Consider the following 15,934-nt stretch of genomic DNA (forward strand, 5'->3'; position numbering starts at 1 on the left):
AAACAAATTGAGATGCAATAAACACAAGGTTGTATGACACAAAACATTTACAACATTTAGGGCTCGATGGAGAGCAAAAATATTAGTGCTGGTGTGTGCTAATATAACTAGAACTAGTTTTCATTGCTTTTGTAAACTGTGTAAACTGGTGGTAACAATATGTATCTCCATTGAAGACTAGGAAGATTTTTTTATGTTAGTACCTGGAGGTTGAGGTCCCTGTCCTGGAGGTTGAAGCCCTGGTGGGGGCAGGGTAGGGAAACAGTGGGGTGAGGGAGGTGCATACGATGAGGAGCAGAGCATAGGGGGCGGGTGAGGAGATGCTAGGGGGCTCTGGTTGGTGTCAGTTCCCCCCTCTATGCAAGTATGTCTAGTGCATGAGTTTAACTATATGTTAAAACTATTTTTATTAAGGTTAAAGGGATATTAAACCCAAATTTTTTCTTTCATAATTCAGATAGAGCATGGAATTTTAAGCAACTTTCTAATTTACTCCTACTGTCACTTTCTCTTCGTTCTCTTGCTATCTTTATTTGAAAAGAAGGCATCTAAGCTAATGAGTAGGTTCAGAACGCAGGACAGCACTTGTTTAATGATGACTGACATTTAGCCACCAATTGGCAAGAACAACCCAGGTTGTGAACCAAAAATGGGCCGGCTTCTAAACTTACATTCTTGCTTTTCAGATAAAGATTGCAAGAGAATGAAGAAAAATTGATAATAGGAGTAAATTAGAAAGTTGCTTAAAATTGCACGCTCTATCTAAATCATGAAAGAAAAAATGTGGGTCCAGTGTCCCTTTAAACCTATTTACCAAGCAACAATCTTTTAATAACAACTTTCTCTAATGAATTAGAACATTTTAATATTACGATTGTATGTTATGTTCCTTTAAAAATGATTAATATTGAAAGATGGTTTAATAGCATATAAAGTAAATGAGCTCCGCATCATATAGGTCCACTAGAGCATCAATACCACTGCCCTATAGTAGTTAAAGGGACAGGAAACTCCAAAGTTTTCTTACATGACTCGGATAGAACATACAATATCAAACAATTTTCCAATTTAATTCTATGATCAAATTTGCTTCATTCTCTTGTTATCCAATGCTGAACTGCATTGCACTACCAACAACTAGCTGAACATATCTAGTTAGCCAATCAAAAGAGACAAATGTGTGCAGTCACCAATCAGCAGACGGCTAGTGTAGCATATGTGTGTAGTATTCTTCAACAAGGGATACCAAGAGAACAAAGCACATTTGAAAAAAGAAGTGAATTTAAAAGTGTCTTAAAATTACATGTTCTATCGGATTCATGCCAGTTTAATTTTAACTTTCCTATACCTTTAATCAATTTTGCATACAATTTTTCCTGATTAAATGCATCTTGTACAAATATACCCATTTATTGCATTACATCTTCTGCTTTTTGTTGAGTTCACGGTTTTCTGCAATATAATATTTTGTGTTACTTACCTGCCACAGGTTCTTTTGCAGGAAATAGCTTATTGTCAACTGCAACACTGATATCAAAAAACACCTCCTCCTCTTCTCTGTCAGCATCAAACTGTCAAGAAGCAGAAACAGATTGTGTTAACGATGTGTCACAAGTACAAACCTCATGTTTTCTATATCAGGATATATACATTTAGTAGTTCTGACATGTAATTAAAATGACTTAGAATTCTATCTTCATAATACAGTTTGCAATATTGCTAACCTCTGAAAAATTACACAAAACTGATTTTGTTTTTACAAGAATGTGGGACAATTTTACGACAAAGATTTAAAAAAGAATGATGAGTTGTTGCTAAGATACAGTGATTGGTGCAAAAAGAATTACACTATTTATGAATAGAATATGGTATAACATAGGAGCGTAAATGAGTGCAGAAGAGATTAGGTGTGCAATTTGTAAATCAACTGACTTTCTCAGTGGGTGGACAAGTAGAGTGTTGGGGTGAAGTATTAACTTAGCTAATAGAGTTCTTCTTCCTTTCTAGATCTCAAGCACCACCAAAAGTTTGTGAGATTGTTATGTAAATATATAAAGCACAAAAATATAAAGCAGCTGTATTCTATTGGTCCCATAAAGGGACATGCATCCCAAATTTTTTTTTTCATGATTTAAGTAGAACAAACAATTTGAAACAACTTTGCAGCTTACTGCTATTATCAAATTTGTTTCATTTTCTTGGTATCATTTGCTGAAGGAGCAGCAATGCACTACTGGTTTCTAACTGAACACATGGGTGAGTCAATGACAATCGGTATATATATGCAGCCACCAATCAGCAGCTAGAACCTAGGTTCTTTGCTGCTCCTGAGCTTACCTAGATAAACCATTCAGCAAACGAAAACAAGAGAAGGAAGGTTCTTTGCTGCTCCTGAGCTTACCTAGATAAACCATTCAGCAAACGATAACAAGAGAAGGAAGCAAATTAAATAATATAAGTAAATTGGAAAGGTGTTTAAAATTGTATGCTCTGAATCATTATTGTCTAATTATGACTGTACTGTCCCTTTAATGAATTTTAAGATTTAATGTTTGGTTATCTTGGCTGACCAAAAACACATACTAACCAGTGAGAATTAATACAAAGCAGTAGAAAGAGGAAAGACAAAAGTGGAATATACTGCATTGTGTCAAAACAGAATTCAATATTTTTTCCAAATATTATTGATACTGATTGTCATAGTGTAAAAGGAAATTGTTAAGTGTCTTCCATACTGCCACAAAGCAAAGTACAGATTATCCATTCAATACCCATTTGGTTGAATCTACCCTTGTAAGTTTTGAAGCAGAAGCATTATTTTGGACAATCGAAATTAAAAAATAAACCCCAAATTCCATAATTTGCTGTAGTATTATTATTATCAGGTATTTGTAGAGCACTAAAAGGTTCCACAGCAGTAGCAGCAGAACATGAGCGTTTTTGTGCTTACAGTAGATTCTAGATAACAGGAGCTGGAATATCCAATAACTTTAATCTTGACCTCTCATAAACCTAATCTTTTGAGGAATGAGGAAAAGTGTTCCTTAATGAAGCACTTTTGTAAATACAAGAATCATTAAATGTGGTTTTCTTGCCATCTGCCTAAACAATTGGTACCATAGAATCCTGAGTCGAAAAGGAATGACTGAAAAAAACCCCATAGAAGCCGTTGTATCAGTTGTATTGTAGAAAAAAAACAAAAAACTAAAAAAAAGATTGCTTTTGCATTCCAATTCTAAGAAAAGTTGTAAATCCCTATTAAATAAGGGATGGAAATTAGCTGAAGAACTAGTCAACTTGATTAGTGCTGATTACCATAATATCCGCATCTGGATAACCCCACTGATCAGTCATCTTGTGGAACACTTGTCTATGAAGTTGTCACACCATTTGAACTTCTTAGATAAAGAGCTTTGCAATTCAGATCCAGAGGAAGATAGACCTATGTTAATTTGTTGCATATTGTTGCAATCATACAAGGTTTGCTTCTTTGAGCTGTCCCTGATTTCCTGCTTCCTTCTACTTTCAATATTTTTACTGATTTCCCTTTACATCTGTAATTTCCAGCTTTAGAAGCTGTAAGAGCATAATATGCCCAAACAGAATATATAATTCAAAAGGCAAATTGTACATTTTCACTATAGAATTAGAATTTGCTTCCCAGTGATACAGCAATAAAGCATGCCAGGTTTGTAGTCACCATGGTCTTAAGCATTCAGCTTTGGCAGATCTTCAACTGCCCCTGTCCAGAAATAAGCTATTTAAACATATGTTTAAAATAAATAAAATAACATTCTGTGCTTCTGATATGTTAAAAAGGTTACTACTGAATACATTTGAAAAAATCGGCAGCAGATTTAGTAACCAGGAATAGAGACATTTTAGCAAAAGCGGGCTGTTTAATTTTATTTTATTACTTTCTTTTCATAACATCCTTGAATGCACCAGAAAAAAATATTTTTCTATGAATATAATAATAGCGGCATCTACCTTAGTACAATTTATAAATAAAGAACTTATACATTTGGACAACTTTTAAATATCTTTAATAGAATCTAAAATAGCAAACACATCTGGCATACATCTGGTTTACAAAGTTTCATTCTAAACCGTACAATGCATCCGGATATTGACAGCAGATGGCTTAAACACAAAAGGGATATCAGAAGAATTAGTGCTCAAATAATTTACTCGGAATCTTCAATATGCAAATTAGCAGAAGGTTGGGCAGCATTAACCAACAGTATAATGGGTTGGGTGGGTAAAGTTCCATCCATATATATTTCTAAGGCACACAAAACAGTTTATTATAATTCCAGACAGGATTATTTCACAAAAAAAACAGATGTTTTGACGCAAATAATTATTTCCTAGCTCAGGGCAACAAATACCATAAAAAATAAAAAAATAAAAAAAACGTTATACAAATATTGCAGGTAAATAGAACCTTAGAGGAACTTTCCTTCCTACATTGGAAGTAAGATAAGAATCAGTCATCTGAGAATGTTCATCTATATAGAGATGGAAATGGCCTCTGAGCATATGCTACTGGCGTTTGAATAGTGAACAAAGATCTGTAGGAATTACTACACTAGGTGTCTCTGCCTGCTGAGTGTTCTCTGATGTGCAGAGATTGCTAAGTGCTGGAAGGCAGTAGACTTGGAAAAAAAATGTGGACTGTACATGTGTGACCTTACAGGACATTAACTGCATCTGCACTCAACTCATATCCAACGAGAAGTTGTCCATAGGAACTAAACTAAAAAGGTGCTAAATTACATGCCTGCAAAGAAGGCCAAAAGTACTAACCTAAAAAAGTGCCAAATACATGCCTGCAAAGAAGGCCAAAAGCACTAAACTAAAAATGTGCCAAATACATGCCTGCAAAGAAGGCCAAAAGCACTAAACTAAAAATGTGCCAAATACATGCCTGCAAAGAAGGCCAAAAGCACTAAACTAAAAAAGTGCCAAATACATGCCTGCAAAGAAGGCCAAAAGCACTAAACTAAAAAAGTGCCAAATACAGTACATGCCTCTAAAGAAGGGCAAAAGCACTAACCTAAAAAAGTGCCAAATACATGCCTGCAAAGAAGGGCAAAAGCACTAAACTAAAAAAGTGCCAAATACATGCCCGCAAAGAAGGGCAAAAGCACTAAACTAAAAAAGTGCCAAATACATGCCTGCAAAGAAGGGCAAAAGCACTAAACTAAAAAAGTGCCAAATACATGCCTGCAAAGAAGGGCAAAAGCACTAACCTAAAAAAGTGCCAAATACATGCCTGCAAAGAAGGCCAAAAGCACTAACCTAAAAAAGTGCCAAATACATGCCTGCAAAGAATGGCAAGAGCACTAAACTAAAAAAGTGCCAAATACATGCCTGCAAAGAAGGGCAAAAGCACTAAACTAAAAAAGTGCCAAATACATGCCCGCAAAGAAGGGCAAAAGCACTAAACTAAAAAAGTGCCAAATACATGCCTGCAAAGAAGGGCAAAAGCACTAAACTAAAAAAGTGCCAAATACATGCCTGCAAAGAAGCGCAAAAACACTAACCTAAAAAAGTGCCAAATACATGCCTGCAAAGAAGGACAAAAGCACTAAACTAAAAAAGTGCCAAATGCATGCCTGCAAAGAAGGCCAAAAGCACCAAACTAAAAAAATGCCAAATACATGCCTGCAAAGAAGGGCAAAAGCACTAAACTAAAAAAGTGCCAAATACATGCCTGCAAAGAGGGGCAAAAGCACTAACCTAAAAACGTGCCAAATACATGACTGCAAAGAAGGGCAAAAGCACTAACCTAAAAAAGTGCCAAATTACATGCCTGCAAAGAAGGGCAAAAGCACTAAACTAAAAAAGTGCCAAATACATGCCTGCAAAGAAGGGCAAGAGAACTAAACAAAAAAGTGCCAAATACATGCCTGCAACGAAGCGCAAAAACACTAAACTAAAAAAGTGCCAAATACATGCCTGCAAAGAAGCGCAAAAATACTAAACTAAAAAAGAGCCAAATACATGCCTGCAAAGAAGCGCAAAAACACTAAACTAAAAAAGTGCCAAATACATGCCTGCAAAGAAGCGCAAAAATACTAAACTAAAAAAGAGCCAAATACATGCCTGCAAAGAAGCGCAAAAGCACTAAACTAAAAAAGTGCCAAATACATGCCTGCAAAGAAGGCCAAAAGCACTAAACTAAAAAAGTGCCAAATACATGCCTGCAAAGAAGGCCAAAAGCACTAAACTAAAAATGTGCCAAATACATGCCTGCAAAGAAGGCCAAAAGCACTAAACTAAAAAAGTGCCAAATACATGCCTGCAAAGAAGGCCAAAAGCACTAAACTAAAAAAGTGCCAAATACAGTACATGCCTCTAAAGAAGGGCAAAAGCACTAACCTAAAAAAGTGCCAAATACATGCCTGCAAAGAAGGGCAAAAGCACTAAACTAAAAAAGTGCCAAATACATGCCCGCAAAGAAGGGCAAAAGCACTAAACTAAAAAAGTGCCAAATACATGCCTGCAAAGAAGGGCAAAAGCACTAAACTAAAAAAGTGCCAAATACATGCCTGCAAAGAAGGGCAAAAGCACTAACCTAAAAAAGTGCCAAATACATGCCTGCAAAGAAGGCCAAAAGCACTAACCTAAAAAAGTGCCAAATACATGCCTGCAAAGAATGGCAAGAGCACTAAACTAAAAAAGTGCCAAATACATGCCTGCAAAGAAGGGCAAAAGCACTAAACTAAAAAAGTGCCAAATACATGCCCGCAAAGAAGGGCAAAAGCACTAAACTAAAAAAGTGCCAAATACATGCCTGCAAAGAAGGGCAAAAGCACTAAACTAAAAAAGTGCCAAATACATGCCTGCAAAGAAGCGCAAAAACACTAACCTAAAAAAGTGCCAAATACATGCCTGCAAAGAAGGACAAAAGCACTAAACTAAAAAAGTGCCAAATGCATGCCTGCAAAGAAGGCCAAAAGCACTAAACTAAAAAAATGCCAAATACATGCCTGCAAAGAAGGGCAAAAGCACTAAACTAAAAAAGTGCCAAATACATGCCTGCAAAGAGGGGCAAAAGCACTAACCTAAAAACGTGCCAAATACATGACTGCAAAGAAGGGCAAAAGCACTAACCTAAAAAAGTGCCAAATTACATGCCTGCAAAGAAGGGCAAAAGCACTAAACTAAAAAAGTGCCAAATACATGCCTGCAAAGAAGGGCAAGAGAACTAAACAAAAAAGTGCCAAATACATGCCTGCAACGAAGCGCAAAAACACTAAACTAAAAAAGTGCCAAATACATGCCTGCAAAGAAGCGCAAAAATACTAAACTAAAAAAGAGCCAAATACATGCCTGCAAAGAAGCGCAAAAGCACTAAACTAAAAAAGTGCCAAATACATGCCTGCAAAAAAGGCCAAAAGCACTAACCTAAAAAAGTGCCAAATACATGCCTGCAAAGAAGGCCAAAAGCACTAACCTAAAAAAGTGCCAAATACATGCCTGCAAAGAAGGCCAAAAGCACTAAACTAAAAAAGTGTCACATACATGCCTGCAAAGAAGCGCAAAAACACTTAACTAAAAAAGTGCCAAATACAGTACATGTCTGCAAAGAAGGACAAGAGCACTGAACTAAATAAGTGCCAAATATAGTACATGTCTGCAAAGAAGGACAAGAGCACTAAACTAAAAAAAGTGCCAAATACATGCCTGCAAAGAAGGGCAAAAACACTAAACTAAAAAAGTGCCAAATACAGTACATGTCTGCAAATAAGGACAAGAGCACTAAACTAAAAAAGTGCCAAATACATGCCTGCAAAGATGGACAAAAACACTAAACTAAAAAAGTGCCAAATACAGTACATGTCTGCAAAGAAGGACAAGAGCACTAAACTAAAAAAGTGCCAAATACAGTACATGTCTGCAAAGAAGGACAAGAGCACTAAACTAAAAAAGTGCCAAATACAGTACATGTCTGCAAAGAAGGACAAGAGCACTAAACTAAAAAAGTGCCAAATACAGTACATGTCTGCAAAGAAGGACAAGAGCACTGAACTAAAAAAGTGCCAAATACAGTACATGTCTGCAAAGAAGGACAAGAGCACTAAACTAAAAAAGTGCCAAATACAGTACATGTCTGCAAAGAAGGACAAGAGCACTGAACTAAAAAAGTGCCAAATACAGTACATGTCTGCAAAGAAGGACAAGAGCACTGAACTAAAAAAGTGCCAAATACATGCCTGCAACGAAGGGCAAAATCATTCTTGAGCAGGTTTGCTTAGAGGGAGCTATTCTGCGTGGATTGTGGTCTAAGGCCAAATGATAAAAAAAGTTAGAAAGAATGTAATGGACAGAACTAAGAGTATATGGTACAGTAGAATGAGTTATCTTTAAAATTATAAAAGGGAAGTGGTAATTTCTTTCCCCTCCCAAGGAGTGGTATATGTCTAAGGTGAGCACACAGCTTCATTTGTTATTATTAAAACAAAGTCAGGCACATTAGAAAGTCATCAATAGGGAATTAATTAGTTGCCATGTTTTCCTTTCACATTAGACGTGACTATTTTGCTTTCATGTTGGTCTAAAGAAAATCCCATGAAAAACCTTTAACAAAACCTGGATTTTAAAATGTCTCAATGTAATATGAAGCAATCCAGCTATACTGCATAGATAATTTGGGCATCTTAACTAATTTAAAGGGACTGTAAAGTCAAAATTAATCAGAAAATGTAAACATGTTTTGAATTTATTTTTATTATCAAATTTGCTTAGCTCTCTTGATATAATTTGTTGAATAGTAAATCTAGGTAGGTTCATATGGGCTCAGGAGTGTGCATGTTCCTTTTAGCACTCTAGGGCAGCAGTGTTTGCAACAATGTATGACTGTTAACATCAATGTTGCAAATGTTAAGACACGTGCATGCTCCTGAGTTCACATACACCTAACTAGATGACTCTTCAAACAAAGAGTATTATTATTATTTATTTATAAAGCTCCAACAAATTCCACAGCGCTGCCCATGGGTACAAAGATAAAAGTACAATGGAGAAACAATACAATATAAGACAAAATCTTACAAATACAGGTGGAATTGAGGGCCCTATTCCCATGGGAACTTACAATCTAGATGGGTAGGAGGATGGAAAACAGGAAGTGGGGACTGCAAAGGTGAGAATGATATTAGTGAGGAGATAGTTAAGGGCAACTGTTAGGTAAGTTAAATTAATTTCTTACTGAGTCGGGTGATGAGCTTCCCTGAACAAAAAGGTCTTTAGGGTGTCTTTAAAGGAGGACAGGTTAGGGGAAAGTCTGACAGCTCGAAGAAGTGCATTCCAGAGGGTTGGTGCCGTACAAGAGAAGTCCTGTAGTCTTGCATGGGAGGAGGTGATGGTAGAGGACGCAAGAAGCAGGTCATTGTTGGATCTTAGGGGCGGGTTGGAGTATATTTGTTGATAAGTGAGGACAAGTAGGGTGGGGCAGCATTGGTGAGGGCTTTGTAGGTTAGGGTGAGAATTTTGAATTTAATTGTTGTGAATGGGGAGCCAGTGAAGGGACTCACAGAAAGGTGTAGCAGAAACAGAGCTTCGGGAAAGGTGGATTAGCCTGGCAGAGGCATTTAGGATAGATTGAAGTGGAAAGAGGGAGGCCAGTTAGTAGGTTATTACAGTAGTCAAGTCGGGAAATTACCAGGGAGTGGATTAACTGTTTAGTAGTTTCAGCGCTCAGAAACAGACAAATTTTGGAGATATTGCGTAGGTGGTTGCGGCAGGATGAAGAGAGCAATTGGATGTGGGCAATGAAGGACAGGTTTGAATCAAGTGTGACTCCAAGGCAGAAGGCTTGGGGTGATGGGGAGATAGTGGTGCAGCCAACAGTTATAGAAAAATTAGAAACTGGATTAGAGTTATAGGGGGGGGGGGGGATTAGAAATATTTTGGTCTTGGACATGTTTATTTTTAGGTGGTTAGGGGCCATCCAGGAGGAAATGCCAGATAAGCAGTGGCTGATGTGATAATTGAGAGAAGGAGAGAGTGCAGGGGTGGATAGGTAGATCTGGGTATTATCAGCATAGAGGTGGTAGTTGAAGCCATAGCTGTTAAGTTTATCCAGTGAAGAAGTGTAAACAGAGAAGAGTAGAGAACTAGGACAGAGCCTTGAGGTACTCCAACAGACAGAGGCAATAGAGAGGAGGAGTCACCAGCAAAAGAGACAGAAAAGGATCTGTAAGAGAGATAAGAGTGACAGTGTCACAAAGCCCAAGAGAGTTGAAAGTCCGTAGGAGGAGGGGATGGTCAACAGTGTCAAAAGCAGCAGAGGTCAAGTAAGATGAGTATAGAGTAGTAGCCATTCTTTTTAGCAGAAAGGAGATAGTTAGTAACCTTGGTGAGGGCAGTCTCAGTTGAGTGTTGGAGATGGAAGCCAGATTGCAGGGGGTCGAGCAATGAGTTGGAGGACAGAAAGTGGGATAGGCGATAGAAAAGTAGTTTTTCAAGGATTTTTTAAGCTAGCGGGAGCAGTGATATCGGGCGGTAGTTTGCAGGAGAGTTAGGGTCAAGGGAGGGTTTTTTAAGGATGGGGGTGACCTTTGCATGTTTGAAGGAGGCAGGGAATGAACCGGTAGAAAGGGAAATGTTGAATATGTGAGTAAGAGCCGGAGTGAGGGTGGGAGACATAAAAGGTATTAGATGTGAAGGAATAGGTTCAAGTGGGCAGGTAGTGAGTTGTGAACCTACTTCACTCTCAGTGGTTGGGGGGAGGATGCAGAGAGTCACAGAGGGGGTGACTGGGAGCGAAGTTGGGAGATTACAGGCTTGTTCTAGGATATCAATAAAAAAAAAGATTTTTTGTAACAGAAGTAAATTGGAAAGTTGCTGAAAATGGCATTCTGTATCTCAATCATAAAAATGTAATTTTGATAGACAAATAAATTTCCAGCTAATGCAATATAACTCAAAGCCAGAAAAACACCAAGGGGCCGATTTTACAAGGGCATGAATGTAATGTTTCTGTGCCTTCAGGCTCTCCGGAAACAGGAGTTAAAAAGACTGCTAACTTGTACGCCTCCTCTGAGGCGGCGGACTTCAATCCACCCGATTGCATACAATTGGGTTGATTGACATCCTTGCTAGCTGCGATTGGCCGCAAATCTGCAGGGGGCGGCATTGCACAAGCAGTTCACCAGAACTGCTTGTGCAATGGTAAATGCCAACAGCGTATGCTGTCGGCATTTATCGATGTGCGGCGTACATGATCCACTACAGCAGATCATGTCCGACACACTTTGTTAAATCGGCCCCCAAATGTAATATCCAATGGATTGGAATGGAGGCCAATAAGTGCTATTTGCATCAGAGCAATTTTGCCACCAGCATTACAATTCTCATGTTTTATCTGCTCTATGTTGATTTGTACCATTTTAGCTCAGACAATTTAAAGAGCCACTATTAAGAAAATACCCATAATTCAATGCAAAGCACACAGACAGCTGTTAAATTTGTATTCATCATTGCTAATATTGTTTTTGCTGCTGTGCTTATATAAATACATACTTTCCTAGCTCTTAAAGAATCAGTGGCACATTTACTAGTCTGTAATTATGTTATACAACAGTGCTCTCACAAAATATTTGTCAATAAAGCTAGAAGGTATAAAAAGACTATTAGCTCTATTTAAACATTAATTGATTTACTAGTTTGGCAGGCTCCTAGTTACATTTTGCAAACCTCTAAAGCATGGTCTGTTTGTTCTGGAGCTGCCATGTTATTAAAGGGACATGAAAACCAATTTTTTTTCTTTCATGATTTAGAAAGAGCATACAATTATAAACAACTTTCTAATTTACTTCTATTATCTAATTTGCTTCATTCTCTTGATATTCTTTGCTGAAAAGCATAGATATGCTTAGAAGCTGCTGATTGGTAGCTGCACAAATATGCCTCCTGTGATTGGTTCACCGTGTGCATTGCTATTTCTTCATTACAGTATATCTAAAGAATGAAGCAAATTAGGTAATAGAAGTAAATTGGAATGTTGTTTAAAATTGGCTGGTCCCTCTCTCTACCAATACAATTATGGGAGATGTTCTTTTCAGAAAGTAAGCATTTAACGGGACATTGTACACTAGACTTTTCTTTGCATAAATGTTTGTAGATGATCCATTTATATAGCCCATCTGGGAGTGTGTTTATAACAATGCATGGTTTTGCTTATTTTTTAATAACCATCGCCTATTTTTTAATAACTATCGCCTGTTCAAATCAGCCAATAGGATTTAAGCAGCTCTCATTCTATTGACTGATTCATCACCGCCGTATACTAAATCTTCAATGCAAGGTACGCGATCCAAGATGGAGTCCCTTGCACTCCTATTGGCTGAAAAATTTGAATCAGCCAATAGGAGTGCAAGGGACTCCATCTTGGATCGCGTACCTTGCATTGAAGATTTAGTATACGACGGCGACCGTATGAAGAGGATGCTCCCTGCTGGATGTCTTCGGAATGGACCCGCTCCGCACCGTCGGGATCAAGATAGAAGGTGCCGCCTGGATGAAGATTGAAGAGGCCGCCTGGATGAAGACTTCTCGCTGCTTGGATGAGGACTTCTCCACCGGATGAAGATTGAAGAGGCCACCTGGATGAAGACTTTTCCGCCGGGATGAAGATCGTTCAAGCGGGACTTCAAAAACTGTAAGTGGATCGTCTTGGGGTTAGTGTTAGTTTTTTTAAGGTTTTTTTGGGTGGGTTTTATTTTTAGATTAGGGTTTGGGCAGTAAAAGAGCTAAATGTCATTTTAAGGGCAATGCCCATCCAAATGCCCTTTTCAGGGCAATGGGTAGCTAGGTTTTTTAGGGGGGTGGGGGTTTGAAATGTTAGTGGGACTTTGCATTTTTTTTTCAGGTAAAAGAGCTGTTTAACTTAGGCCAATGCCCTACAAAAGGCCATTTTAAGAGTCATTGGTAATTTATTCTAGATTAGGTTTTTTTATTTTGGGGTGTTTTTTTTTATAATGAGTATTAGAATAGGAATATTTTTTTTTTAATAATTTGTTTGTTTTTATGTGTAATGTATTTTTTTAGGGGTGTTTGTTGTTTGTTTTTTTGTTTCTTTTGTAGGAAAAGAGCTATTATATTTAGGGCAATGCCCTACAAAAGGTACTGTTAAGGGCCCTTGGTAGTTTAGTTTATATTAGGCTTTCTTTATTTTTGGGTGTTTTTTTTTTTTTTTTAAAGGGTATTAGAATAGGAATTTTTTTGGATAATTTCCTTTGTTTTGTTTTTTGTAATGGTAGTTTTTTAAATTTTTTTGTAATGGTAGTTTTTTAGTTTTTTTGTAATTTTAGGTTTTAGTGTAAGGTAGCTTAGGTTTTATTTGACAGGTAATTTTGTATTTATTTTAACTAGGTAGTTAATAAATAGTTAATAACTATTTACTAACTAGTCTACCTAGTTAAAATAAATACAAACTTACCTGTGAAACAAAAATAAAACCTAAGCTAGCTACAATATAACTATTAGTTCTATTGTAGCTAGCTTAGGTTTTCTTTCACAGGTAAGTATGTATGTAGTTTTAACTAGGTATTATTTAGTTAATAATTGTAAGTTTAATTTAGCTATATTTTAATTATCTTAAAGTTAGGGGGTGTTAGGGTTAGGGTTACGTTAGGGTTAGGGGTTTATAGTTTAATTTAGGTTGTTGCGATGTGGGGGGCTGGCGGTTTAGCGGTTAATAGGTTTATTTAGTTAATAATTGTAAGTTTAATTTAGCTATATTTTAATTATGTTAAAGTAAGGGGGCGTTAGGGTTACGTTAGTTTAAATTAGTTTATTGCGATGTGGGGGGCTTTCGGTTTAGGGGTTAATAGGTTTATTATAGTGGCGGCGGTGTAGGGCTTAATAACTTTAGTATAGTGGAGGCGATGTGGGCGGACGGCAAATTAGGGGTTAATAATATTTAAATAGTGTTTGCGATGCGGGAGGGTGGCGGTTTAGGGGTTAATAACTTTAGTATAGTGGTGACGATGTTGGGGAGCAGCGGAATAGGGGTTAATAAATTTTATTAGTGGCAGAGATATTGGTAACGGCAGATTAGGGGTTAATAAATTTAATTTAGTGTTTGCGATGGGGGAGGGCCTCGGTTAAGGGGTTAATAGGTAGTTTATGGGTGTTAGTGTACTTTTTAACACATTAGTTATGAGTTTTATGATACAGCTTTGTAGCCTAAAAAACTCATAACTACTGACTTTAGATGGCGCTACGGATCTTGTGGTTTTAGGTTGTAACGCTCGCTTTTTAGCCTCACCAGAAAACTCATAATACCGGAGCTATGGGAATCCCATTAAAAAATGTACATTTTACGAGTGCGGCACTGTTGCGTTACAGGCTAAAAGGCTTGCGGTACACCTATACCAACAAGACTCATAATGGCTGCGGTGCTGTTTTAACGTTGAAAATACCATATTTTCAGCGTTAAAAGATGAACGCACAAACTTGTAATCTAGCTGATTATGCTTATTCAACAAAAAGAGACCCAGTCTGCTAGTAACGAACAACAGCTCAGTGGCTTGTTCTATGGCCTGGATACCCCTTGGGAGCAGCTTCTTTTTGCCCAATTGTGCTTTTCACAAAAGACAACTTTCCTGAAGTACATCAGTCTGATCCCACCTAACAAGGTCAGTACAGCCCGAAATACCAGGCAATTCTCCTCTGAACAGAGGTAACGTCAACACCAGACAATTGTTTTGGCCTCCTTTGGGCCTTGTCAGTGAGGTGCAGCCATATTCCTCTAAGCACATTGGGCAAGGAGTCCACGTCTGGTTTCCCCAATCACCCTTAGGGAGACCTTTCCCAGTGTCCCCAAGAATGGACAACAGCCCGGTGGCTTGTTCTATGGCACGGTTACCACCTTGGAGTAGCTTCTTTTTACCTAATTATGCTTTTCAAAGAAGAAAACTTTCCTGAAGTATATCAGTCTGATCCAACCAAACAAGGTCAGACTAGACCAGAAATACCAGGCAATTCTCCTCTAAATGTACGTATGGGGTTTTGCCTTTTCTCTCGTTCAGAGAGATTGCCTGGTATTTTGAGACTGGACTGCAATGTTTAGTCAGGATCAGAATGATATATTACAAGAAAGTACTTCTTCCTTCGACGCTTCTGCCCAACAGCACTCTGCATAAGCTTTTACCCTTGAGCTGCATTAAATAGAACAGGCACTATTTTTTAAAAACGTTAAAGTGTTCTTTCATACATAAAATAAGAGGTATAGTCAAAATAAGTAGGAAAAAAAGTCATAGGTTAAAACATATTTAAATATTCATATGTTTGTCCCATAAATAAATTAAAATGTGAGCATAAATTATATTTTATAATTAGTAGATAAATGTACATGGCAACTTCTGGGAAGATATTTTATAAGCAATTAAGTTAGAAATCCCAGAAGAATTACAAAAGGAACAGTTATAAATGTTGTGATCTAACATAATTAAAGTTGATAACAAAAAAAACAATGATTCTACTGTATATGTCTGCATACTAAGAAATCAATATAAACAACTAAAAAAGAGGTTAATACTATTGAATGAAAATATTGTGGATTTCTATGGTTTAGAAATCATAATTCGCTGTTTACTACATTTCAATGATAAACTGGATTGATCCCCCTAGTGGCACCTTAATATCCCCTGTAAATGATTTTTAAAGGTCAAAATCTCATCAGTTGTTGCCCATCAATATTATCTCTTGGGAATTGTATTTTATGTCTTTCTGTATCTATACAATAACACAAGAACATTATTGCAATAATCTGTAGATATATGGTGAAACCACAACACATATATAACAATATTTACTACTCAAGTACAGTGACCCTTTACTTTTGACAGAACATTAGCTGCAACGCATACACTCATGTAGAACATTACACAAGCAATTTGCAAAAATCATAAGTGTG

At 37.3% G+C, this 15,934-nt stretch overlaps 1 protein-coding gene across 1 annotated transcript in view; it reads right to left on the reverse strand.

The window, feature by feature from the left end:
- The window catches only part of AK5 (adenylate kinase 5), an 809,863-nt gene that overhangs the window by 449,094 nt on the left and 344,835 nt on the right, over positions 1 to 15,934 (reverse strand). The window contains exon 7 of the mRNA XM_053693336.1: positions 1,481 to 1,571. Coding sequence (XP_053549311.1) covers positions 1,481 to 1,571 — 91 coding nt within the window. The remainder of the gene's footprint in view (positions 1 to 1,480; positions 1,572 to 15,934) is intronic.

This window comes from Bombina bombina, chromosome 10, assembly GCF_027579735.1.
Source record: "Bombina bombina isolate aBomBom1 chromosome 10, aBomBom1.pri, whole genome shotgun sequence".
NCBI lineage: Eukaryota > Metazoa > Chordata > Amphibia > Anura > Bombinatoridae > Bombina > Bombina bombina.